The sequence below is a fragment of the Moschus berezovskii genome, chromosome 6 (assembly GCF_049115385.1).
Source record: "Moschus berezovskii isolate FMDL1 chromosome 6, NW_MosBer_1.0, whole genome shotgun sequence".
Lineage (NCBI taxonomy): Eukaryota > Metazoa > Chordata > Mammalia > Artiodactyla > Moschidae > Moschus > Moschus berezovskii.
In genome coordinates this window covers 88,614,481-88,641,683 of record NC_142465.1, presented here as the reverse complement: position 1 = coordinate 88,641,683, position 27,203 = coordinate 88,614,481, and the positions used below count along the sequence as shown (strand labels likewise).

The 27,203-nt window shown below is 46.6% G+C and overlaps 2 protein-coding genes across 3 annotated transcripts in view; one reads left to right on the top strand and one right to left on the bottom strand.

Moving 5' to 3' along the window:
• Positions 1-8,743: 8,743 nt before the first annotated feature.
• BHLHE41 (basic helix-loop-helix family member e41) lies at positions 8,744-14,671 on the bottom strand. Its single transcript, XM_055395710.2, has 5 exons — positions 14,247-14,671; positions 14,045-14,108; positions 13,618-13,725; positions 13,180-13,291; positions 8,744-12,708 (listed from the first exon to the last, which is right to left on the bottom strand). The coding sequence occupies exons 1-5, from the start codon at positions 14,633-14,635 to the stop codon at positions 11,591-11,593; spliced, it is 1,791 nt and encodes a 596-aa protein (XP_055251685.1). The 5' UTR covers positions 14,636-14,671; the 3' UTR covers positions 8,744-11,590.
• The window catches only part of SSPN (sarcospan), a 142,694-nt gene continuing 127,033 nt past the window's right edge, over positions 11,543-27,203 (top strand). Inside the window, exon 1 of one of the 2 annotated variants that reach the window (XM_088837264.1) lies at positions 11,543-11,677. The gene's annotated coding sequence lies outside the window, so the exon portion shown is untranslated. The remainder of the gene's footprint in view (positions 11,678-27,203) is intronic. The other variant, XM_088837266.1, reaches the window with a different exon arrangement.

The window sequence follows — 27,203 nt, the reverse complement described above, 5'->3', positions numbered from 1 at the left end:
CATTCATTCATCCAGCAAATGTTTATCTAAGATCAATACATGTTTAGTAAAAAAAATAAATAAATAAAAGGCAAATAGGACTTCCCTGGTGGCGCAGTGGATAAGAATCCACCTGCCAACTCAAGGGACTCTAGTAGATCCCTAGTCTGGGCGGATTCCACATGCTGCTGAAGGGCAAAGACCCTGCACTCCACAACTACTGAAGCCTGTGTGTCCTAGGGCCAGCAAGCCTCAATTACTGAGCCTATGTGCTGCAACTACTGAAGCCTGTGCACCTAGAGCCCAGTGATCTAGGAGAAGCCATCACAATAAGAAAGCCATGCACCACAATGACGAGTAGCCCCTGATCACTGCAACTAAAGCCGGCTCACAGCATCAAACAACCAGCGCAGATTAAAAAAAAAAAAATAGCAAATAAAAATTTATTTATTGCCAGGTACCATTCTTGGCATTAGACAAAGAGCTGTGAACAAAATAAAGTCCATGTTCATCCCAAAGAGACAAGCAATAAACAAATTATATGTCTGTGTATTCATACAAATCCGTACATACATGATTCCTGCTATGAAGGAAAAAGAGCAAAAATAAAATGATAGATGGGTGGTATTTTATATATTGCCTACAGGCTGCTCAGGGGGAACCTCTCTGAAGAAGCTGGCATTTGAGCAAAGACCTAAAAAAAGGTGGGGGTGTGGTTGGAATCAGCTATCCCCCTTCTGGGGATTGAGTGTTGCAGGCAGATGGATGAGCAAGTGCACACATTCTGGGAAAGGATCAAGCTTGTCCTGTTGGAAGAGCAGCAGGGAGGCTAGTAGGCTCCAAGAGGTGAGGGAAGGGAGAGGGGAGGGGAACTGATGCCTTTTGCCTGGTATCTTCCTAAGCACCAACTGAAAAAAATCCAGTGCAGCGAGAGATATGATCTCTAGAGCCCATAAATAATAACTGGCTGGCAAATGCCCGGGAACTTGCAAGGCTTTATTGCAAGTTTTGAGCACCATGATGGGTGATGAATACGTCTATATGAGTCACTGCTATATAGCCAATACTTGGCATACATATAAACTGTGAACTCCCAGATGTTCAAGCAGGTTTTAGAAAAGGCAGAGGCACCAGAGATCAAATTGCCAACATCCGCTGGATCATGGAGAAAGCAAGAGAGTTTCAGAAAAACATCTATTTCTGCTTTATTGACTATGCCAAAGCCTTTGACTGTGTCGATCACAATAAACTGTGGAACATTCTGAAAGAGATGGAAATCCCAGACCACCTGACCTGCCTCTTGAGAAACCTGTATGCAGGTCAGGAAGCAACAGTTAGAACTGGACATGGAACAACAGACTGGTTCCAAATAGGAAAAGGTGTACGTCAAGGTTGTATATTGTCACCTTGCTTATTTAACTTATATGCAGAGTACATCATGAGGAACGCTGGGCTGGAAGAAGCACAAGCTGGAATCAAGATTGCCGGGAGAAATATCAATAACCTCAGATATGCAGATGACACTACCCTTATGGCAGAAAGTGAAGAGGAACTCAAAAGCCTCTTGATGAAAGTGAAAGAGGAGAGTGAAAAGGTTGGCTTGAAGCTCAACATTCAGAAAACAAAGATCATGGCATCTGGTCCCGTCACTTCATGGGAAATAGATGGAAAAACAGTGGAAACAGTGTCAGACTTCGTTTTTTTGGGCTCCAAAATCACTGCAGATGCTGATTGCAGCCATGAAATTAAAAGACGCTTGCTCCTTGGAAGGAAAGTTATGACCAACCTTGATAGTATATTAAAAAGCAGAGACATTACTTTGCCAACCAAGGTCCGTCTAGTCCAGGCAATGGTTTTTCCCGTGGTCATGTATGGATGTGAGAGTTGGACTGTGAAGAAGGCTGATCGCCGAAGAATCGATGCTTTTGAACTGTGGTGTTGGAGAAGACTCTTGAGAGTCCCTTATACTGCAAGGAGATCCAACCAGTCCATTCTAAAGGAGATCAATCCTGTATGTTCATTGGAGGGACTGATGCTAAAGCTGAAACTGCAATACTTTGGCCACCTCATGCGGCGAGTTGACTCACTGGAAAAGACTCTGATGCTGGGAAAGGTTGGGGGCGGGAGGAGAAGGGGACGACGGAGAATGAGATGGCTGGATGGCATCACCGACTCGATGGACATGAGTTTGAGTGAACTCCGGGAGTTGGTGATGGACAGGGAGGCCTGGCGTGCTGTGATTCATGGGGTCGCGGAGAGTCGGACACGACTGAGCGACTGAACTGAACTGAAGAGCTTGATAGATATTTGTTCACTGAATGTTCAAAATCTACCTTTGCTTTTTCAACTTTCAGAGTACTACTGATAACTAAGCTGTCTCCTACAAACACTTTGTGTGGTACACAAGTGTTATTCAAACTCAACCTGCAAGACATTACGCATACGTATCATTAGGAGGCAAACAACCATGACTTCGTTTTGTGCTTTGTCAATGTCTGCCTGCTCACAGCAGTCTGCTTCCAGGGTGGCACTCAGTGTGCCCTTTACTCTGGAGAGTTTACAACCACTCCAGCACGTCTTAGCAAATACTGGCACCTGACTTGTCCAAATATTATTGGCAACCCCCGAGCTCACTTTCCATCACATGACCCGAACCAAATCTGCAAAAGGGTAGTGAGGCTTCTCTATCTTTGTAACACATCCCTCTGCACCCGCTTGGCCAAAGGGCCTCACGAACTCCACATTCCTTCAGAGGAATTACTCACTTTAGATCCTTTATAAACATGCACGTTTCCAGACGTGTTACAAAATCAAGTTACTGCGATCACTTCAAAAAGCCGAAGTGTGAGACTTGCTCATTTTTCCTAACAGAAAGCGTTCCTAAGTAATTTTTGAAAATATAACATAAAACCCATCCCCCAGCCCCTGAATAATTTCCTCCACTTTACTGCACCCTGCAGAATCCTTTAGGGCCATAGAATCACTCCTTTTACTTTACACCTTGCCTGGAAAGTCCCAATGTATTTATCACAAATAAACCCCCTGCTGACTAATTAGTGAGAATTCAGTGTGCAAAACAGACCAATGAAAGATGCTCCCCCAAACCCCGCCCCCCCAACCTTGCCCCCCGCCACTGCCAGAGATTGCTCCAACAAGACGTGCCCAGGTCAGGCCAGGGTCTGGCCCGCGTCCCGGCGCCGCCGGGTGTGTCACAGGGTGTTACCCCCACCCCCCAGCTTGTCACTTCCCCCGGCTGCGGCCAGCCCAGGCACGAAGTTCCCGCCCCCAGGCCCTCCGGGGCGGCTGTCGACCTTCCTCTAACCCGCGCCCGGCAGGGCTGCTCGGAAACTGCTGTGTCAGAATGGTTCGAGGAGCGCGGAGTCACAGCCAGCTTTAATTCGGGAGGAATGACTACCGCGGGCCGGCCCGCTAGGACTCGGAGAATCAGGGTGCGGCGCAGCTGTCGGCAGGGCGCGTCCCCGTCCCCGCCCGCCCGCCTCGCCCAACCCTCTGCTCGGCCCTCCGCCCGCCCGCCCGCCAATCCACCCCAGCCACCCGCCGGCTCCCTCGAGTCCGTTTCTCGGAGGTGGGGCGGAAACGGGGGGCCAGCGCGCACGCGCAGAAAGCAGTGCGCCGGAGTCTCCACGTCCCCGCCCCGCCCCCTCTCACGTGCTGCGCAGCGTGCGCCGCGGCATGTGCGGGTGCACGTGACAACGCCGCGTCCGGCCCCGGCTCCCTCACCCCGCTCGGCTGTACTTTGAACCCGGGCGTGGGAGGGGGGAGAGGTGGGGGAGGGGGTCGGGAGGAAGGAAAGCCGGGCGGGGCCGCGAGCGGGAGGCCGGCCTCCGGGAGAATGATATCATCGGCCGATTTATCGCTAGGCAACCTAAGAATGCGTCTCTCTTTCCAATCCTAAGGCTCCTTGAAGATCTGCAGACTGATGACATTATTCCCCTCTTGCTTGAACTCCCCCCACCACGCCGCGCTCGAACGGCGTTTTCAGAACTAGGGTTGGTTTTCCAGTTTTTAAATGAGTACGTTTCAAACACAGAGCTCAGAAGTAGATCCTTTATCGCGCCCACTTGTGTCTGCAGAGCTCGCCAGGGTGCGGGTGGCTAGTCGGGTTTCTTTCCCAGTTTGGTCTCATGCGGACCACACAGCTACGTTATAGCTGTGCAGATAGGCCCCGTTAACACCTATATAGTCGAAAACAAAACTCCGCTTAAACCACCGAAAGAGAAGCCGGTGTCTTTAAGATCTCCTGTCAGAGGGAATTTTATCATTACTGGAAGTAACTGAGGTCTTCAGAAATGTAATCCAAACTGCAGTCCCCCTGTCAAAACTAGATCTTGAAACACTGCTTGAACCTGTACCGCATATGAAAGCCAAGTTTTACAGTTACGTGGTGGATACTCAGCATTTGATAGTGTGTATACACGCGCATACCCATATGTAAGAGACTTCAAATTGAAACCGTAAAGTTGTGAAGCGAAGTGAAAGTCGCTCAGTCGTGTCTGACTCTTTGGAATTCTCCAGGCCAGAATACTGGAGTGGGTAGCCTTTTCCTTCTCCAGGGGGTATTCCCAACCCAGGGAGCGATCCCAGGTCTCCGGCAGTTGCAGGCGGATTCTTTACCAGCTGAGCCACAAGGGAAGCCTTGTAAAGTTGACAACACCCTAAAAATACCCCATATAAAAACTGTAGCAAATCACCCTCTTTTCTACTTCCTCAATTCTAAAGATTCTCTCGGTCCAGATGCCAGGCTTAACTTGATCCCTTCTTTCATGGAGAAACTTTAGAATCACTAGGTACAGAGGGGTAGAGACAGAGGTGGTAAACTCACCAGATTATGTGGGGACTTCCAAACCAAGGAGGAAACCTTTCTGGATGTCTCCAAAGTGAGTAGACAGCAAAATTGTATGGTTCTTTGTAGGGTATGTTGAAAATTGTTTTTCCAGAATTTCACCATCATAATTACCTCATGCTTTTATGACATAATTTGAAAGGCTATCACTGTGCTAATCTTCCCTTGTTCACCAAAAACATATAGTCTGCTTCTTATGACCTCAAATGGACTGGCTTACCTCATTTAAAGCGAAAACCTCAGCCTGTCACCTCCTAATTACTATACAATAGGATAATGGTATAAAGAACAGTGGACTTAAAACCAAAAAATCTAGTTCAAGTCTTGGTTCTGCTACTTACTGAGATACCTGACCTCGGATTAGTTGGCTGCTTCAGCTTTGTCCCAGAGGTTTGGAAAAACAGGCTTTAGGATTCTTGTTTCCCTCTAGGGCACCTTTCTCTCATTTCCCCTTTGGGTACTGAGTGGAGAATATGGATCACCATGCCCCTACGTGCAGGGGAAGAAGTCATCCTTAGTTTCTTTTTAAGATGGATGGGTGAGGTGAGACACAGCTGCTTGCCAGGTACTGTTTTTCCCCCTCTACTTCATTAGATATTATCAGGTTATGAATACTATTCTTTTTGCAGTAGGAAATATCATGACCCTGCCTCAATCCCACCATATGGCCCAGATCCTTAGGAGGAGATGATGGTGAGAGTCAGTATGGCAGTCAAGTTAGAAAGAGAAGTTAGGAAGTACTTACTCAGACCTCAAATCAAATATAACCAGTTAAACGGTCCTGGTGCTTAGCACAGGCCCAGACTGCGCCAGATCCTTCTCTTTGGAGATGGACTTACTCTCCTATTCCTTCTGTAAAACTCAGCTACTTCTTAAGGTCTTCTCTGGTCCACCCAGATGAAGTTAGCAACCTTCACCCCCAAGTATTATAATCACGGATACAGAGCACTTAAGTAATGTGTTGTGTTGTAATTTATTTTAGTGTAGGTCTATCACCCCTAGTAGACGTTGAGATCCTGAGATCATTAATCTTTGATTTTCCAGCTCTTACGACAGCACCTCACACACAGTAGGAGAAAAACAAATGCCTGGAACCCCATGTCCACTATTTCTTGAATATGTAGGCTCAAGGAAAAAGGAGTCTGTTGCATTCCACACACAAGGAGTCTGGAACCTCGCAAGGCTCTCCAATGGGCATGTCTAAATTCAGAGGCAGCATCAGGGCCTACATGTTCCCTGTCAGTTCCCAGAGTGCTTTAGCTGGACCTGCCAACCAAGATATCCAAAACCCAGAGGCAGAGGAGATGGTACACCAGAAGCAGGGTCGAGTTATCCATGAATCAAAATGCAGGATCAGTTTTCACTGAAGGCCATTGGTCCCCTATTCCTATCAACCTGACAGAAAGAGTATTAATCAAATCAAATAATTGGCTTCTGGCATTGGAATTTATTTTTTAGCAACTGTAAAAGAAAACTATTTTTATGTAATAAAATGATTAAATATATAGTGTTTGAAGGCTTTTGCATAAGTGTTTCTGATATGGAATATTGCTGAGAATGTGAAAGTTAAAGGAAGAAAATAAGTTGGCAAGATCAACATGTCATTGATTCTACAAGTTCACAGAATTTAGAGAAGTGCCCCTCAGGTACTGTGTTAGAACGTATTTATTCTCATTTTACATGTGTTTCAAAGAGTGTGGTTTTGGTTAAATGGTTTCCCAGGCTACAGTAATTCAGAAGTAGCAAATTAGGTAAGTCTTGGAGGCAGAGGCTCTAACACATCAAGAAGTGAAGCTGGTAGCCTGACCCTGAGTAAAGAGACTGAAAAATCTATAAAAAAAACAGATATAAGGACTCAAAAAGGATTTAGTGCAGGTGCCAGTCTTCCCAGATAATATTCGTAGTGCAAAAGTGATGTTTGTAATGATGACCCTGAATTATTGAGAAAGGTTAACTACAGATAAGGTATTTCTTTCTAAGATATGTGTAACATATTTTACTAAGCTTTTCACTGAACTACTAAAGAAAAAATAAAGAAAAGATAGACAATGTTGGCAACTGAACATAGAAGCTTCTGTTTTCTCAACCATTGTTTCATGGGGCACATATCTTTCCCTGAAGTCATATAAATTGGACATCACTTAGTTCAAGATTTTAAAACATCAACTTTTATAAAGGTTTAGTTTTACATTTGTTCAGAGTTTTCAATATGGAATCACTGAACAAGTGCAAGAAACCTAATTTTAAGACATGTCCAATTCCTTTCCCAGAGCTTTTTTTTTCAAGTACACGCTGCACATGTTTTTTTAGTATAAATCCCATCCTAATCATAGAAAATATGTGATAATTTTCCATGTCAATCCCCTATTAAATTCTATGAAAAACTGGAACTTACACTGGGTTTAAGCATGCACTGTGTTGGGAGTTATGCATCCTCATGGGGGCTTCCCAGGTGACCCTAGTGGTAAAGAATCCGCCTCCCAGTGCAGGCAATACAAGAGATGTGGGTTCAATCCCTGGGTCAAGAAGATCCTCTGAAAAAGGAAATGGCAACCCACTCCAGTATTCTTGCCGGGAGAATCCCATGGACAGAGGAGCCTGGTGGGCTACAGTCCATGGGGTCACAAAGAATCGGACATGACTGAAGTGACTTCATACACATACACACTGTATACCCATTTGGACTTATTTAAAACAGCACAGTTAGAACAATAAGTGAAGTGAAGTCACTCAGTCATGATCAACTCGTTGAGATCCTGTGGACTGTAGCCCACCAGGCTCCTCCGTCCAAGGGATTCTCCAGGCAAGAATACTGGAGTGGGTTGCCATTTCTTTCTCCAGGGGATCTTCCCAACCGAGGGATCAAACCGAGGTCTCCTGCATTGCAGGCAGATGCTTTAACCTCTGAGTCAACGGGGAAGCCCAGTTAGAACAATGGGTGGGCCTAAATACTGATCTGAGGGTCTAATAGGTTAAGAATTTTTGTTGAATGAAAAACATCAGATTGCTCTCTGAAGTAAAATACTATTATCACAATAATATAGCCAACTTTTGGCATTATAATGGGCTTAATTTGTTCATGAGGGCTCTGTTCATTGCTGTCTAAAGTAAAAAGTCCTGCCTAGTCTGTACAGCCTTGTCTTCTCAGAATCTCTACTGGAGCTCACCTCCCATGAAGAGGTTCAGAATTGACCTGTGATATGAGCAGGAACAGCCTGAGGCTTGACATACTTTTGAACAAACCTCAGGTAATCAATAACAAAAGTTGTGGACTGTATGGTTAGTAACAGAGAAGAAAATGAGAGAAATAGTTTTCACAATGATAGAAACTAAAATTCCAGCCATACTTTAAAGAGCTATTAAAATATAGTTCCTAGAGCCTTATAAATGTGCTTAGTCCTTTGGGGTAGGAAAGAATTTTTATCAGTTCAATATGAACTTTGCTAAGAGCTCTGTGTATGTAAAATTAATTGGTATAATACTATACGTGTAAAAACATTATTGACCCAAGATTCATATTTGTCATATATTGAAAAATCACATATACTACAAAGGATGTAGACTAAACTTCACAGCAATAGGTAGAGAATCCTCTTCAGCAAATTATAATGACTTGTCTTTTGGTTCATTAAAATAAATCAATGACTAAAATAACATTTTTTCAGAAGCAGTACAGATAATATCATTTTGCAACTCTATCCTCAGCAACTTTATCTTATTACCATGCTAGTATAAAGGCATTTGAACTAAAAATCTGAAATCTGATCCAACCCTAAGGTTTTTTCTTTTATTACACCAAAACTATACAAATGCTAAAACATATTATCCTGACTTACTTTGCTTCTCTTCTGGTTATAAAATGGATTATTATAACCTGTTATTAACATGTAGCTCAAAGTATTCAAAATGCTATTTTTTCCTTTATTTTGGTTTAGACAGAATATTTTTTTAAAGTTCAGTAAGTTAAAATGCTCAAAAATCCTACATAGTTTTGCAATGTTAATATTTGTTTCCTTTATTCCTGTGGCTTATTTGAATGCTGCCCAATCAAATTTGGTTTATTTTGTTCAAGATGCTGCAGTGGGAAGTAGTTCACTGACTGGGGAATACCACAGATCTGGCCTCTAGTGCTCGCTCTAGGCAGCTGTGTGACCTTGGGCAGATATCGGATCTCTCTGGGCTTCGTTTCTATTTAAAATGCAGGGGGCTGGACAGCTGTTCTCTGCACTTCCTTCCGGCTCCACTTTCTATGACTTGCAGTTTGGTTGCCATAAAGTCAGCAGAGGGAGCACTTTTTCCACATCTCATAAATTTTGACTATTATTTCAATACCTCTAAGAAATCAAGGGGTTTGTGAACGTTATTGAAACTAAATATTGACAATCCTTCACACAGTTGGTATAAAATCCAAATCTGATTATAAACGAGAAAAGTCTAGAAATAATTATTTCTCTTACTTGAATTCCATAATAAAGTCCCACAAGAGACTTACTTTATAAAGCTTAAGAAGCTAAAATATACCAAGAAATTAGCCACTCCTAAGTGGTACAGTATTTATATGGGACCCAGTAAAAGAGAAATACCAGGCCATATATCAGAGGCTGCTGCTGCTAAGTCATGTCAGTCGTGTCCGACTCTGTGTGACCCCCATAGATGGCAGCCCACCAGGTTCCCTTCCCTAGGATTCTCCAGGCAAGAACACTGGAGTGGGTTGCCATTTCCTTTTCCAATACTGGTGTCAAAAGATGAAAAGGGAAACACCCCTCAAACACGAAAGCATTAGAAAACTGGGTGTGACATAAACTAGGTGAGTGAGTGGTAGGTTTTTCTTTTACACTTTTCATGTAGATACACTGGGAACAAGCAAGTAGATACAGCTAGAACCTGGAGGCTTGCAAGACATTTGAAATGTGTGATATCAAGCCAAAGACAAAGCTGGGCATCTGAGAACCTAAATGACCTTCATCCCTGTATTCTTAGATATCTTACAACTAATCGAGCTTCCCTTATGCCTTTTTAATTATTAGACGGTCTCATAGCATACATATATTAAAGTTTTTATTCCTTAGTAAGAATTTTAAAATCACAAAATAGCATGGCAATATATATTTTCAGTAATAGAATTTATGGAGTGCTGAAAATACTAGAATATAAAGATGATTTCTAGTTTATCTTCACATACTAAACTTTTCTAAACCAACTGGTTTCTTGCAGACAGCTTTTATTTTTTTTTTTAATAATTTAAGACAGCATAAGCTTGTACCAAGCATAAGCATTGTAACAAAAGTGCAACTTTTCAGCAAGTCCTCCCCCAAAGATATTTTAACTCAAAATATCATTAGCACTTATTTTCTCCCTACAAAAATAGCATGTCAGACATCATTAATTGGATGTATTAACAACTATGTACATAAGAGCCACCTTGTAGGCTAAGAGTTTAACGTTGTTTAAACACAGCGTTTGAGGCAAACAGTAGCAACAGCAGCAGCAAATGCACCAAACGGACTGAACGACCCAGATATTTTCTTCACTCATAGTCAGACTGTTGTGTCTCACCCCTTACATAACATTCAAGTGAGATTTCTCACAGTGCTACCTTGGCAACACACTAAAAATATCTAGACAAGGTCTTGGTTTAAGCCTTATTAAAAAAGCTTTCTTTGTGATTATCTAGTATCTGGTTTGGTCTCCAGAAAATACATAGACTTGGAGATAGGAAGGCCTCACAGGGCTCCATTCCACGTGTTTACAGCATTTCCAAAGGAAACTGTCCATGCCTTCCTCCTCCACTTTTGTGAATTAACAGAATATACGATAAATCAGTTTTGGACTTTTTAAAGTTCAGTGCACATTGTTTTTTGTTTTTTTTTAACAGGAAGATGATACAAACTTAAGAAACATGATGGATTAAATAATGACAGGGTAAGAACAGAGGCACTCAATTTCACATATATAAGTATATATATGAAATTAAGATGAGTTAATTGATTCATGGTCAATTTCTCAATAAAGTGCTAGCAAATGTACTGAGAATGACTCTGGCCTTCCTCATCCATCTCTTTCCCTGACTTAGTTCCGACCATGGCCCAGCTCTGCATCTCTTTTAAACGAGTGCAAGTACTAAGAGATACCACTCAAACCACTTCAGAATGGGTTGCAACGCGAGCGCCTGCAGTCTCACCTCTTCCTCTTTGACAAATGCACGCCTTTAAAAAAGCTGAACACTATAAAATACTGAAGAGTAAGTCGAATTCGAAAAGGTCCTCCTTCTGCCTGTGGAAAGCCTCCTAAAGCAGGTAGGACAGCTCTGAGACGCAGGCAGAGACCAGCTACCTGGGGTTCCACGTTACCTTCTCCTACCCTGGTTCATAGAGCAGACCGTTTTCACTTCCTCGAGAATTCGGTTCTGTATTTCAAAAGAGAATGGAACGTGGCCTAAGAGAAGGCCAAACTTATTATGGGGAGTTCTTCAAAGAAAGAAAAGAATCGGTATCTAGGAGGTTCTTTGACAGCTGGTGGGGGGGGGAAAGGGATGTAGGTGTGTAGAGGATAGTTGGCGGTGAGGGGTGAGCAAAACAGGAACTCCACATGTACGCAAAACACCTGTGTTGTTGTGTTGGTTTGTTTTTTTTTAAAGCCTGTCGTGCATCTCTTACACTTCCTCCCTTAAAAACGTTAAGGGTGTTTTAACTTATTAATATTATTATTCCGCGTGAACCCTGGTCCCCTCTTAATTGGAGCACGGATTCAGAGGGCTTCCTTTGCTGGCTGCGAGGGATCTTCCTGAGCAGAGCTCTCCGGGTTCCCGGGCTCGCGAGCGCCGGCGAAGGGCAGGTGGGTGCGGCCGTGCGGGTGCGCGGGGTGCAGAGCCCCAGGGGGCGCCACCTCGTGCGGCAGGAGGGTCGCGGCTGCGGCGGCGGCCGCCGCCTTCTCGGGAGGGGGCGACAACACGGAGGACAGGCAGGGGAAGGCGGCGGCGGCCGCGGCGGCGGCGGCGGCGGCGGCGGCGGCCGGAGAGGGGATGCCGGGGTACAGCAGTGGGAACGGGGCGGCGGCCGCCGCCGGGTACAGGTACTTCTCCAGGCCGCTCTTGTCCAGGAAGGGCTGCACGTAGGCGGCGGCCGCCGAAGGCGAGAGGAAGTAGAAGGGCAGGCAGAAGGGGGCCGCGGCAGCCGCGGGCTGCGCGAAGGGCGCGCCCCCGCCTCCGCCGAACGCCACCAGCGAGCTGAGCAGGGCGGCGTCGGGTCTCAGGAGCGCGGCCGCCGCGGCCGGGTCGGGCCCCAGGAGCGCGGCCGCCGCCGCCGCCGCGCCGCCCCCCGGGCCGCCGCCGCCGCCGCCGCCGCCGCGGGTATCCAGCCTCATCCTCTTGGGCGCCGGCGAGTCCTCCCCGGGGGGCTCCTGCTTGATGGTGACGTGGCTCGCCCCCGCGCCTTTGCCCTTCTCGCGGTCCGGCCGGGCCTCGGCCTCGCCACCGTAGCCGCTGTCGGTGTCCGTGTCGTTCTCGGCGGCGGCGAGCTCGGCGCTGGGCTGAGTCCGCTGGATGACCGGCACGCAGTGGGCGAGGGGCTCCAGCTTCTGCCCGGCGCGCTCCAGGCAGGGGGCGGCCCCGGAGCCGGCGGGGGCGGCGGCCGTGGGCGCGCCGGTGCCTTTGCTCAGAGGAACCTGTTGAGTCAACAGCTGCGGGGTGGGCAAGAACTGGGTGGCCACGGCGTGCAAGTGGTTGATCAGCTGGACACACCGCGGCTCCCTGGGCGTCCAGCTCTCAAACCGGGCGAGGTATTGCAAGACTTCTTTGGCGCATGTTTGAAATCCCGAGTGGAACGCATCCAAGTCGGACTGAATGGGCGATTTCAGAGATCGCTCCCCTAGGATGAGGAAGGGGTGAGGGGCGGGGGAAGGGAACAGAGGAATGAAGGCAAGAAGAAAAATATCGACGTTGAAACATCTGCTTATCACGTGGGCCCTGCACTGACTAAAGTGATCTCGGTTTTTCCTCTGTATTCGAAAGATATTATCCACCGGTTGCCGAGGGGCGGGAGGAGTAGGGGGTGGCGGGGGTGGGGAGGCAGGGGGGCGCTCTAGTCCCAGCGGAGAAACCAAAGTGGAGAGGGCGCAACCACCACTTTAAATAAAAATTTGATTCCTCCGAATTCTGCTCAAGCGTCTAGGATGCGTCGGGAAGTGGGCACTTTCCAATGAAGGGAAAGTGTAAGCAATTTAACAAATGAAAGTGAGCCCTGGTTAGGAGGTGGAGGTGGGGGAAGATTCCTAACACTGCTCCTCTGTGGGTTGCCCTGCTTCATCGGGGGTGGGGTGGCCTCCCTGAACTGACTTACCATTCTGTAAAGCAATTATCTTCTGATGTTGCTGCTCCGTTAAGGCTGTCAAAGCTTTTAAGTGTTTCAAAGTTAATTCCAGGACTACCGCTTTCTCCAGATGCCCCAGAGTCTGCAATGATGCAAAAAAGAAGGGAGCACTTGGTTACTTAAAAACATACATTTGGCTTGACTGGCTCTCCATTTGGCACAGCAACTTAAGCAAATACTTGAAAGAAGTACTATTCCTATACTTCTTGAGTTTTCCACCATACAGGTTATAAATGATTTCTTGCCTTAAGTTGTGAACACCTACTCTTGAGTTTGCAGGAAACTCTACACTATAGCACAAGTTGTAAGGCATGTGATATTTACATTTATTCTTATATCTCTTGGGATTGGTATCAGGCTATTAACACGACCCCGGAGAACAGCAAAGAATAAAAATGTGCATCTTACTGTCAACTTTAGATGTTCAGGCAGTAAGTCTTTCAGCTGAGCAATGCATTCATTAATTCGGTCTCGTCTTTTCTTTTCTATTAATCTGTGCGGTAATTTGTAGGTATCCTACAAATATGAGAGTCATGGAAGAGAAAAAACGATAAGCTAAATATTCACTTACTGGATATAACAATACTGCTCCCCCCAATACTATGTGAGAAACTATGCCCCAGACACCTCTTTCCTCTGGGCTGTTCTGAAATGCAATTTAAATTCAGGTATGATGTTTAATCTCCCCCTGAGAGTATCCAGCAAACCACTTAAAATTCACAGTTGGGGAAGCTCAAAGGCTGGAATATATTTGCGGGCAGAGCTTCCCTGTGAAATCAATGGCCCTAATTAACTACCCAGGCAGGTTATGGGGAACAGCGGAAACTACACTTACCTTGCTATCGTCTCGCTTCATGCTCCTTTTGGGTTTACACAAATACAAAGAGGGATAATCCAGTCTGCAAAACAGAAATCAGCATCAGGCACCCATTCGGGGAGGGGCTCTGTCCTCGCCCGCTCCATACCACTTTCTGGAGGAAAAAAAAAAATTCAAACTGAAGCCTAGACAGATATTCGCAAGGGTGCGTGCACCTTACCCTATAAAATCTCTATGTTCCATTAACTGTCTCTCTTGCAAATGAGGAATTCCTTCGTCCATGTTCAACCGCTGTCCGTTTCCTCTGTTTCGATTTTTGGGGTTTATAATCTGTGGGACGATAGCTTTGGGAGATCTTGGGGGATCTGTAGGTCTCCAGTCTCTCTCTTTCTCTCTCTCCCTCTTCAGTGCAGTGTTGAAAGTGTGAAGCAGTTGGTTCCCCCCCTCCCGCCGCGCTTGCTCTCTCGCACACACACGCACACACACGCACGCACACTCGCGCCGGCCCCACTGCGCTGGTAGTTTGCTCTCACTCCGGGCAGTGTTTGGCCACAGGGCACGCGCGTCGCCGGCCAGACCAGCACCCAGCTCACGTGCGGAACGTACCATCCGCGGTCCAGCCCGGAGGGGGGCGGGGGAGGAGGGGCCGGGCGGGAGGGGGCGCCGGGAGCAGGCTGCGAGGGGAGGCGGACGGCGGGAGGGGGCGGGGACACCTGATCAGGGCCACCGGAAAGGAAAAACAACTTCAGCCAAGCTATTCATCTTCCCGAAGGCGGTGCAGTCAGCTGGGGAGTGGGAGGGGGCGCCGGGGGTGCGGGGCCGCCGGGGCTTCCTCGCCTCGGAAGTGCGACTCCCTCCACCCGTCCGTCATGACGGTTCAGGAACGTGAACGTGGCTTTTTGCCTTTGCACCGACTGTGCTGTTGGGTTGGACCAGAGAAAGGAAAGAGAAAGAGAATTCGCGGTGGGTCAACTTCAGTCCCAGAGGACAATTTGGAAACTTGTTTGCTCACCGCTGGGCGGCCTGGGTCGGGGGGAACCCCCCTTATAGTCCTGATTGGAGGTTGTCCCGAAAAGGGACAATTTGAAATCTGCTCCCTGAAGGATTTAAGATACAGGCAACCGTAGCCACTGGGACAGAATGTCGCAACCCCAGTGTGTCTTTCGGCCACACGGTGTCCCTGGGCCACCCAAACTTCCCGCAGCCGCCGGAATTGCGGTGCCACTAGTCACAGCCGCAGATGACGACGTTCGGGGCCTCAGGCGCTCCCGGAGGGACGCGGCGGGGAGGGAGGGAAGAGGATGGGTGGCAAGAGCGGGGCGACGGCGGAGAAGCAATGCAGCAGGATCGTTCGCGGGCTCCACTCCACCGCCCCTCCGCGTCTCGAGTGGCGCTGCGTGCTTTCCCCGCCCCAAATCCCCGCGACGCCGGGAGTGTGCAGAGCCCACGTTTACTACCGCTGGCACCTCCAAAGCCTCCCTCCTTAATCCTGTGTCCAACGGGTACCAGCACAGGGCCAGCAACGTGATCCGACCTGCCGCGGCTGCCACATCACTGCGCGGGGAACCCGTGCGCGCGCGCGCTCACCCTGCAGCCGCGGCGCTCGGCGCGGGGAAAGCACAGGCCAGCGGAGCGGGGCTACCTTTCCCCAGAGCCATCCCGGGAGCATGACTCACTGCTAGGGAGAGTTACCCGGAGGTGCCCGCATTTGCGCAGCGGAGGGCCAGGGACCTTGGAGACCAAGCGTGGGGAAGCGCCTTCTGCGGGACCCCCAGGTCTCTGGCCCCGCTGCCGCCACTCGCGTCTGCCAGGGCAAGGATGGAGAGAAGATTTGTTAATCTGTCTGTATATATCGATTTCAAACCCAGTGTCTTTCCTTCCTGCATTCTCCCGGGTGATCCCCGAAACATTCGTTATCACGTGAACCAAGGGGCGAAGTACGCCGAAATGCACGCGCACCCGGGCGCAGCAGGGACCGCGGCCGTCGCTACGTGTCCCCCGGCCCGCCCCGCCGAGCGCGGGTTCCGGGGACGGGTCTGGGTCGCGGGAAGCGGCGGCCGGGAGGAGGTCACGTGTCTGCGGGAGTCGCGTCTCCTCCCCGCCTCCGGGAACCGCCGGGGCTGCAGCCGCGTTGCTGCAGTCTCCCGGGTCCTGGGCGGAGACGCGCCGCGTCTGGCTTCGTGACTCCGGCGGCGGCGGCGGCGGCCCAGGCTCACCCCGGCGGGAGCAGACGCTCGCGGCCTGTCTGCTCCGTTTGCCCAGAGGGCCCTCTAAGGTCTCTCGACTTCCTCCAAGAGGGAGGCGTAGTTTGCACCAAACAAGCAATTGAATCATGATAATACTTTAAAAGTATTTATTAAATGCTGATCGTATTTTTTATACCTAGAGCCAGCCTCTCGTTTCCGAGTGATTGGGTGATTAATTCACTTTGGTGGGAAGGACAAATGGTAGGTCTAAAAGCGGCATACCCCTGCGGCACTGCATCGTTTTGTTGTCTTGTTCTAAATAACAACCCCCCCCCCCCAAAAAAAAAAGAAGGAGGGAAGGGGAATGTTTCAAAGTGAATAATTTTAAAAAATGAAATACCAGCACCCCTTATAGGTTTCTGACGGTTTGGAAAAGGAAGAGGGTGTAAATATTTGCTCTAGAGCTAATTTTTCACTTGAAAAGGATGGTTGGAGTATTTGGGGGAAACGTAGTGAAGACTGCGTCTTGGCCTTGAGGGTAGAGCGGACAGCTTACCAGGACAAACCTTGGGGAGCTAGCCCGGGGCAGATTCTAAGGCAATAGGAAGAATTGGGAAGGAAGTCTGGCCATCAGAGGTGTGTTAATTTTGGATGTAAACTTCCCCTAATTCAAAGACAGAGAGGCCTTGCTGCAAATGAGCCTTCCTGTCACCACTTTTATCTCCCTCTCTTCCCTATCTCCTCTGTTCCAACGTTTCTGTTTTCTCTTTCACTCCTCTCTTTTTCTGATAGCTCAGGCTCTAAGTGGAGTCTTTTCTCATGATTGGTCTCTTTTGTTACTCTCATTCCTCCATTTCTTCCTTTTTCATGCCCACCTTTTTTACTCTTGTTTCCTTTTTACTTCTTTCCCGCCCCCCACCTTGTATTTTTCTCTTCCTACCTTTCCCCTCATTAAATGTCTGCCTTACTCTTTCCCTGTAGCTTTTGCTGTCTTATTGCCTTTTTGTCTTTTAAAATTTCTCACCTCACTCTTCTTGCTTTTTCACTCCCCTTAAACTTGCTCCTTGGAAGGAAAGTTATGACCAACCTTGATAGTATATTAAAAAGCAGAGACATTACTTTGCCAACCAAGGTCCGTCTAGTCAAGGCAATGGTTTTTCCCGTGGTCATGTATGGATGTGAGAGTTGGACTGTGAAGAAGGCTGATCGCCGAAGAATCGATGCTTTTGAACTGTGGTGTTGGAGAAGACTCTTGAGAGTCCCTTATACTGCAAGGAGATCCAACCAGTCCATTCTAAAGGAGATCAATCCTGGATGTTCATTGGAGGGACTGATGCTAAAGCTGAAACTGCAATACTTTGGCCACCTCATGTGACGAGTTGACTCACTGGAAAAGACTCTGATGCTGGGAAAGGTTGGGGGCGGGAGAAGGGGACGACGGAGAATGAGATGGCTGGATGGCATCACCAACTCTGTGGACATGAGTTTGAGTGAACTCTGGAAGTTGGTGATGGACAGGGAGGCCTGGCGTGCTGTGATTCATGGGGTCGCGGAGAGTCGGACACGACTGACCGACTGAACTGAACTGAACTGACTGAAACTTAAATCCTACTCCCTTTCTTTCACAGACTTTTGCCTGCTGGGACATCAGGCATCATTTAATGCCTCTGAATGTCACTTTGCTGCAAGGAGGGTGTAACAATAGCTACAAATACATAGCACTTATATTTAGAGTACTGGGCACCATTCTAAAGGGCTTTTAATGTAGTTAACTCATGTAAGGTAGATACTATTATTGTCTCCACTTCTCAAATGAGAAAATAGACACATAGGGAGATAAAATATGCTCCTGGCACCAGAGCTAGGATTTAAGCACAGACATTGGGCTCCAATGTCTGCATCCTTCACTAATACCCCTGGATGTGGACAGTGAGGACAAGATCTAAATGTTAACTAGCTGCTTCAGGGATATTTCTTAATTTACATTAAGAGGGAGTGTGCACATTTGTTATTGTTGTGTGTGTGTGTGTGTGTGTGTAGAAGAGAGATGGGAAAGGGAGAGACATTAGTATTGGAGCCCATGGTAGAGAAAGTAAAAGGTATGAAAAAAAGAATGGTGGCAGTCTTTAATCAGTAAGCGATTTCATTGGCATCTACCCCCAAATGCATTGGTTTAAACCCAAATATCTTAATTAACTGTCATAATTTGTTATAATTTCATGCAGATGGACAGAGGAAAGTACAGTTTAGAAAAAGGCTAATTGTAAGCAGCTGTTTACTTCCACTGAGCAAACTAAATTGAACTCTAATGTGATGTCTCAGGTTAGTGATAGGGAAGTTCACCTGTGGTGAGTTTAGAAAAGGGAAAAAACTCCCCTAACAAAGGAACAGAAGACTAGAATGCCCTCTTTGGGTATGTTTAAAAATAGGTTGAGTCTTATCTTTTTAGGAAGGTTTAATACTGTCCTGCTGAAAGCCAAGAAGTTACAAGATGAGCTCAAAGCCCCTTTGAGCCTATAATTAGAGTTTTGTGCTGCTTTGCTTTCAATTAAAGATACCCATCTTTCTCCTTTTAATGGTGGAGGGAGGGGGTGCTGCTGCTATTGCTTTTTTTGGTTAAGTAGGGAAATCACTTAAAATCATTTGGGACTCTAATTAAAGAGAACACTTACTGCAGGTCCCACCCTTCTCCCGTCACCCTGGCCTGATTATTCTAAGCCCAGCACTCATTATAGTCACCTTGTGACTTTGGAAGGTCTTATGGTGTTTGCAAAGTCTTGAATTTCCAACAGAAAGTGAACTCTCCAGATAGGATTAGACCTTCCATGGAGAAGAGGTGTCCTATCTTTTAGGATTCTACAAGGTTTGCCAGTCTCCTGGAGCGGTGACTACGGTGTTTGGGACAAACTACCCCTGCATCTCTAATGGCCTTTAAGGCCCCAGATCTGCCCAGGAGTGTGGAGCCTCCTGCCTGTCCTGCCGTAGAGGTACACCTTCAGGTGTGCAGAGACCTTTCTTAATCACCTCTGTTTTGGGTAGTGGACAAGAATTTGGTCATTCTATATCATTTTACATCAAAAAAACCTTCATGAATCAGTTTCAGAAAATCGAAAAAGTTTAGGGTTGATGCTAAAATCAAAGTGGAGGCCATGGGGGCCATGGACTAGAGGGAGATGATAGATCAGGGATGTGTGAAGCCCCTAGGAACTCCTCCTCTGGGCATGCACACTGCTCTCAGGGGAGTTGTCAGGCACATCACAGGAAGAAGACACACCACCTCATAGGAGCATCTTAGGAGGGAAAACCCCACTGCTGTTCACCAGAAGCTAAATATGACTTCACATCATTGATAATGCTCTCTTTGCTGAAGGCACCAGGTTTAAGATCCCAGAATAGAAGGCTGGGTTTTCTAGTTGCATCTTCAGTGAATTAGCACAAGTGTCTCTATTTAATTCATAAAAGAACTTCAGTCTTTCTGTAGGCTACCAATTAATGTGTCTTTGTGGTTGTAAACATGCACATGAATCACATTTTATATATGCAGCACCACTCAAGAAGTTTATATACTTACTAGACTTTGCTTAGTACCATGGAGCAGGTAATATTAAATATAGGAAATGAATTTTATTACTACTGAAATTATCTGCAGAATTATTGAAATTGTTGAAATAATTATATGAAATTATTTTGTGCTTATCACAAACACTCATGCACGTGGGCCTGAATTTAACGTATGCTCAATGTTCCTGGAGTTCTTACAAACGAAAGACAACTAGAGGAGAGCCAAGCATAAGACCACTGTGGTGGATCCCCCTGGCTCTTCTCTCCTTAAGTATCTGCCTGGTTCCTCCCATGCCCAGGGGCTTCTCATACAAATGGAGACCGGAAAAGTAGAGTGAGAAGCAGATGACACATCCATAAGAATTTTCACAAAGTGATCACTGCCCTTTTCTGGGTTCTCAGGCCAGCTGGATAGTGCAAATAAGAGAAGCTTAAGAGAAGCTGCATGAAGAGGGGACTTTTTAACTCCTGTGTTTCTTTTGTCACTGTTGGTGAAAAGCCTTAGAAATTCTTTGAGAGATATATGTGTGTGCTGTTGTGTGAAACGCTAGGAATAAGATATACTAAATAGCCACTTATTTCACTTGCCCATTAAGGACGTGGTTCTTAACGTAGTCTTCAGATGGTGTCCACCCAATGCAGAGAGCTATCTATAATAGAATCTGGCACTTTTATAAAGGCAACAAAAGACTAGATTTAACCTGCACTTAGAATTATTGGTATACATTTTATTCGATAAAGCAAGAATTCATATATAATTATGAAAAAACCATATGTTTCTGATATTAATTGATAGTTCTCATACACAAGGAAACTAATGGCAACCTAAGCTAGGTGTATCAGTTAAGAACTGCATTTAACCCAAAATAATAGCAGTTTAAACAAATGAGGAACTTCTTTCCCAATCCCTTAAAAGAAGTGTGGGGGAAAGGAGTCCAGGGGTAATGTGAAGTAGTAATAGTGCCATCACTGTCCCAGACTTATATTCCATTCTACACCATCTTCAGGATTGCCTCATTGTCATAACACGGATGCAGGAGCTCCTGCAGGGAAGGATAAAAGGGTGTTTACTAGCTGCTGCTGCTAAGTCGCTTCAGTCGTGTCCAACTCTGTGCGACCCCATAGACGACAGCCCACCAGGCTCCCCCGTCCCTGGGATTCTCCAGGCAAGAACAATGGCTGAGTCTCCTTTAAAGAGCTTTTCTTATAAGCTCCACCCATTGATTTCTGCTTTGTGCAATCCTATCACAAGGGTCCAGAAATACAGTTTTCTGTTTAAGGGTCCCTCCAAAATGTAGGGAGTTCTTTAGTAAAGAGGGAGTAGAGAAGATATTCAGTTGGCACTAGTCATCTCTGTGGTGGTAACAACAAAAGGAAATGGCTTGTTTGGGTCCTTTTCGTTTTTTTCATCAGTGGGCCTTTTTTTCCCTCCACCATGCCATATGTGTTGGCAATGTTCCTTTATTGTATAAGGTATTTAAAACCAATTTCAGAAAAATTTCATTCTTTCCATATGCAATTGCACATGTTTAACTAACTCCTTAAGCACATGGTCTTTAACATCTGTATTTTTAAGTTCTATTAATTGCAGAACTCTGCTTTTCTAGGGAGGGAATTTAAAGTGTTTGCTTTACTTCCTTTAGAATGCAAATTGAAGCTGCAGTGTTTTCTGGGAAACAATTGTCTTCCTTTTAATGTAGTTGCATCTGTCCTCTTGCTCTGCCTTCTGCCCCAGGCTTTTGAATTGAAGAGACTGAGCGACTGAACAAAAACTTCCAGCAGAAATTTACCTTCTGATAGTTCCCACCTGAAGGGAGCTAGGACTTTGTTCTTCCATCTACTTGGAGCCAAGTTGATATAGGATACTTTCTATCAGGAGATTAGGAGAAGAGCTTTGTGACTGCATTGAGTTTTGGAGCAGATGAGGGAGGAGAGTAGAGGTGGGTGAATGTAATAAGATGGGAGCCAGCAGGGCTAGTCTCTGAGACTGGAATCGGGAGGTGAATTCTGGAAGAGAATGTAGCTTTGGAACATTTTAGTGGACAAGTATTAAGGCAGGTGTCTTACAAACATTATTTAGATCTCTCCATTTTTTTGAATGAGGCACCACTAATTCCACTTTATAGCTGGACAAACTCAGATTTAGAGACTTCAGGTAACTTGCAAAGCCAGACAGCAGGGATCCCGGGTCCTGAGGTGTGCTCCTGGTGTTGTCACCAGCAGGAGTCCAGTGCTCTTACGGAAACCTTCGCCCTTCAGCCCTCAGGGGAATCCCCAGTCAGGACTTTCACCTCCTTTGGTAAAGCCGATACGCCAGGCTTTGGGAGCCATCCCCAGAGGCTGTTTTGAGGAGTTATTGAGAAATGAAGAAGACGGTGAGAGGGGCCATTCTTGATCCCATTCTAGTTGTGGAGTGGTATTCCTGATACGGGTGTTCCTGAGTGGGAACTTTAAGTGTTCTCTCACAGATGGACACATGGATAAACATTGTGGTTAGCCCACTGAATGAAGCTGCCCAGCGTCTTGAAATCTGCCATTCTATCTTCACCTGCTAAACTGATATTTATTGTGCACTGTGAGGAGCATTAGGGATTCAGCAAGGAACCTTGTCTCAGCAACCTTACAATTTAATGGTCATAATTTCTCAAAGAGGAGCTGTCACTCAGGAAGCTGAGTAGTTACCCTAAAGCCTTCTCATGTTCCAAAGTCTATACTCGGACACCTCCTTTTCAGGGCATTTAAGATTCACTTATAGCTATGCTTCTCTAGAAAGCACTTTAGAAGTCATTCTAGAAGGTGTAGTCAGTGACCTTTGTCTGTGGTTAAGCCTTGTCCTCCTGTAAGCAGAATATCCCTCAATAGGAAGATGGACAAGGAAAAAGGAAACTGCTATCTGCCCTGTTCCCACAAGCTGCCGAGACCATCATTACCTTCCCCTGATGTACCCTGACTTCTTGATATTGGTGGGAATGCCCCCTTCAACACCAACCCTCTCCAAGCATCTACAACTTTACTTTATATGCTCTTCATCTGCTCTGTCTCTGATTCTGCCGTCTCCTGTGACCTATGATGTGATCTTCTCATAGCTTAGTGTTTGAGCTTTCTCTCTTTGATATTTGAATCTAAACTTTGCCCTGTGGCTTATGAATCGGTTTGCCTCCTTGGTGTTCCGTATCCTTTGTAGTCTCCAGTACGAAGCTTCTGCTCATCCTTGTCACTCAGCCCTCACTCTGGCCCCAGTTGCTTGGTTGTTGCCCCTTCTTTTAGGGGGAGATTTGGACAGATCTTGGCTTATGGCAGAAAGTGAAGAGGAACTAAAAAGCCTCTTGATGAAAGTGAAAGAGGAGAGTGAAAAGTTTGGCTTGAAGCTCAACATTCAGAAAATGAAGATCATGGCATCTGGTCCCATCACTTCATGGGAAATAGATGAGGAAACAGTGGAAACAGTGTCAGACTTTATTTTTTGAGCTCCAAAATCACTGCAGATGTTGATTGCAGCCAGGAAATTAAAAGACGCTTGCTCCTTGGAAGGAAAGTTATGACCAACCTAGATAGTATATTAAAAAGCAGAGACATTACTTTGCCAACCAAGGTCTGTCTAGTCAAGGCTATGGTTTTTCCCGTGGTCATGTATGGAGGTGAGAGTTGGACTGTGAAGAAAGCTGATCGCCGAAGAATTGATGCTTTTGAACTGTGGTGCTGGAGAAGACTCTTGAGAGTCCCTTGGACTGCAAGGAGATCCAACCAGTCCATTCTAAAGGAGATCAGTCCTGGGTGTTCATCTAAAGGACTGATGCTAAAGCTGAAACTCCAATACTTTGGCCACCTCTTGCGAAGAGTTGACTCACTGGAAAAGACTGATGCTGGGAGGGATTGGGGGTGGGAGGAGACGGGGACGACAGAGAATGAGATGGCTGGATGGCATCACCGACTCAATGGAGGTGAGTTTGAGTGAACTCCGGGAGTTGGTGATGGACAGGGAGGCCTGGCGTGCTGTGATTCATGGGGTCGCAGAGAGTCGGACACGACTGAGCGACTGAACTGAACTGGCTTAACTGACTTCCTCTGCTCCGCAACAAGTTGGAGCAGTTTTGAAAAAGATGATGAGCCGTTACAGTGGCCCTTAGCATCCAGGGTATAGATTTTCCTGTCCTGCAAAAGGGCACATCTTCTGCATCACCAGTCTGCTGACTTCCTCACTTCTGTGGCTTCAGTCTGGAAAGGAGCCTGGGTAGGGTTGGCCACTTGGGGCAGCCTGGTGTCCATACCTCTTTGGCTTCATGGACAGGATGGCAAATTTAACAAGATTGCTTGAACATAAAGCCAAAAACTTGGTGGTCATTTTTGACCCCTTCTTCTTCCCTATTCCCCTTATCCAATTAATAACAATGTCCTGAAAATGCCACTTCTTGAATCCACATTAAATCCATCCTAATTTTTTTTTTCTATCCTCACTGCCTATGCCCGAGATCAAGCCCTCATAATTTCTTACTCCCAGTACTGCAAAAACTTCTTAACTGACTTTAACAGTTGAGGTTGAGTGAGGAAAACAGAAACTCTACATATCTCAAGTAGGAAGGATTTAATCTAGGAGATTGGAAGCATGCATAATTTTGGATATATAAACTGGAACAATCGAAGTTAGGAATAATAGCTACCAACCTTAAGGGAATCTTGACCGTTTGAAATTTCAGGAAAGCCTGAATGCTTTTGGGCTCAGCAGTCTGCCTTGCTGAAGAGTGTGACTTGCAGGGGCTTGCCTGGAAGGGAATATGAACCTCCTCTCTGCTGACGTAGCTAGAGAAACATAGTGTGTATCTTCCACTTTCCTCCTCTTGCACAAGGGCCTGTCATCAGTATCATCTAAACTGAAACCCTGTGGATGGGAGAGTGTAAAACATCATTCCCAAACCACCTGTCATTAGAGCCTGGGGAGAAGGCAGTGGATCTGGGCTAGAGTTGACAGCAGACAGCTCACGCCCATATCCACTGTGTAGGACTGCCTTCTGCCTCCACCACACCTAATTCAGTTCTACACGATGACCAGAGCAATCTTTCTGTTCATGTCAGTCCCTTGATCAAAACCTTTTGTTTCCCATTTTCATCAGGTTAAAATAAAAATAAGAAATTCTTCAGTGGCCTGAGAAACACTGTTTATGACGTGGCCCCTGCCAGCGTCCTCCGTGCATCTCTCATTTCTCTGTCTCTCTTTCCAGCACGCTGGCTTCCCTTTAATCTTTCTTTTTTAAATGTACCCTGACCTTTCAGGTCCTTCACTAATATTGTCCCAACTTCCCTACAGATTGAAATGCCTTTTCCCCACATCCCAAACTCCCTTCAACTCTTGTCCTCCTAGTCATCTTTCAGGGGTCCTGTGAACTGAAGCCTTGTTCCAGGAAAAGTCATAACCCAGCCACCTAGTGTTTGAAGGGGCCTCATAGGTGCAGGAGGTAGGAAATGTAGCATTGACTCTACCCTCCCATCCTCCTCCTGGCACCTCCCCATGTGAGCTGGCTCTGATGAGCAGAAGCACTGAGCACTTCGGCATGTTTCTTTCTTGGCCTCGCAAGGTATATGAAGATCAGAATCGTAAATGCTTCTAAGATAGCAGGAATCCCAGGAGCCCGGCAGGGTCTCTACTGGAGGCGTAGGCAGTTCTGTTGGGACCTAGGGTCTGGGCCTCTGGAATGGCCGTTGGTCACTGTGCCAGGGTGGACGTGTTCTGTGCCCAGAAGGCAGTCAGCTCCTTCCTACCAGTCTTGGTGATTTGGTGTTCTCACTCACAGAGTTGTACTTCCTTTTGCAGTGTGCATAAACAAGGTGAAGCCTTCAGGGGCTGAAACTAGCCCAACTGAGTTCCACAGGTCCTCTAGAGACTGTGGGCTGGTGATGTGACATTAAGGGCCCGTCTCTCTGAGGCCAGCAGTGGGGTGGGGGTGCAGTGTTTGGCATGGCAGGCTGTGTTTACAGGTCTGCTGGGCAGAGTGGATCACAGGAGGGGGTCATGGGGCAGTGCCAGCGAGCTCGGTTACCAGGAGTGCAGCGAGAAACAAGCACTGTGCCAGGGTGTAGGAGTCGATCCTCAGACTGCGGAACAAAGTGGGAGGGTTGGGAGCCAGTGGAGCCAGCCCATCAGAATGCCAAGCTGGTAGGCACAGAGGAGACAAGTAGTGAGGCAACAGTGTGCACAAGAGAGCTGGGGTGAGATGCCTGAGGCAGGGACCAGGTCGTCGTGAGACGCTGCTAATGCGGGGCGTTTTCCAGTGGGGAGAACCACTTCCACCCTCACCCCCAAACCAACTCTGCATTTACTCCTGGCACTCACATTTGCAGAAACACAGAGGTCCTATTTCCTAATATAGACAGACAGACAGCATTGATTTTCCTGATCATGAGGATGCAAAATAAAGGCTACACATAGCAAACCCAGGTCCTTGGTGATCCAGTCCATACAATTCTGAGCCTATTGTGATTTTAGATAGTAATGCTAATGATTTTTCTGGAACCTACAATTTTGTTTTTTTTATTAATGTTTTAGAAATTCTGCCTCAGACATAGGTAATGAAATATACACATCACCTATTTCTCTCCTGTTTCATATTATTTCACATTCCTGCTTATGGTGGCAGAACGTTGTGGGCTCTGGCTTTATTGCATTCACGTATTGTTTTCCCCTGTCCAGCTGACCTTGGGAAAGTTATTCATGTGTCAGTTTTCTCAAATGAAACACAGAGGTATTGGTGCCTACCTCTACCTGGTTTTCGTGCAGGTTGGTGGCAATGCACGGAGAACCCCTGCAGCCTACTGAGTGAGCAGTTGTTCAGTTGCTCAGTCGTGTCCGATTCTTTGCGACCCCGTGGACTGCAGCACACCAGGCTTCCCTGTCCTTCACTGTCTCCCAGAGTTTGCTCAAACTCATGCCCATTGAGTCGGTGATGCCATCCAACCATCTCATCCTCCATCGTTTCCTTCTCATCCTGCCTTCAATCTTTCCCAGCACCAGGGTCTTTTCCAGTGAGCTGGCTGTTCGAATCAGGTGACCAAAGAGGTGAGCGGTAAATGACAGCTATTATTGTCCTCCTTTAGCTTCCAGGTTAAAATTACGGGTATCATAGATTATGGTTTGAAAATGATTGATGGATTAAGTAACATATTTTAAGTTCAAGAGGTAAACCTATTGCTTTCAGTTATTCTTTACTTTACTAATAGGTGAATAACAAGTAAAATAGAAGGCCAGACCTGTCTCTGATTTTCCACTAATGAGGTGTAATTCTGTTTCATGGCCTGGATGAAAATGGGCACCACTCACCACAACCGTATGATTTTGCATCATACTCTTCATCAGAAAGCTCTTCTGAGAGGCCACACAGCTCCACATTTTTGCATGAGTGTGGGGAGACACTGTCAGCCCATGCTTTGTCTTAATTAAA

Excerpts from the sequence above, each read along its gene's own strand:
- BHLHE41 (XM_055395710.2), bottom strand. The coding sequence starts at position 14,635 with ATGGTACGTTCCGCACGTGAGCTGGGTGCTGGTCTGGCCGGCGACGCG. Across the intron at positions 14,109-14,246 it reads GAACATAGAGATTTTATAGG|ACTGGATTATCCCTCTTTGT; the intron begins GTAAGGTGCACG and ends TCTGTTTTGCAG. Across the intron at positions 13,726-14,044 it reads TGAAGCGAGACGATAGCAAG|GATACCTACAAATTACCGCA; the intron begins GTAAGTGTAGTT and ends TCATATTTGTAG.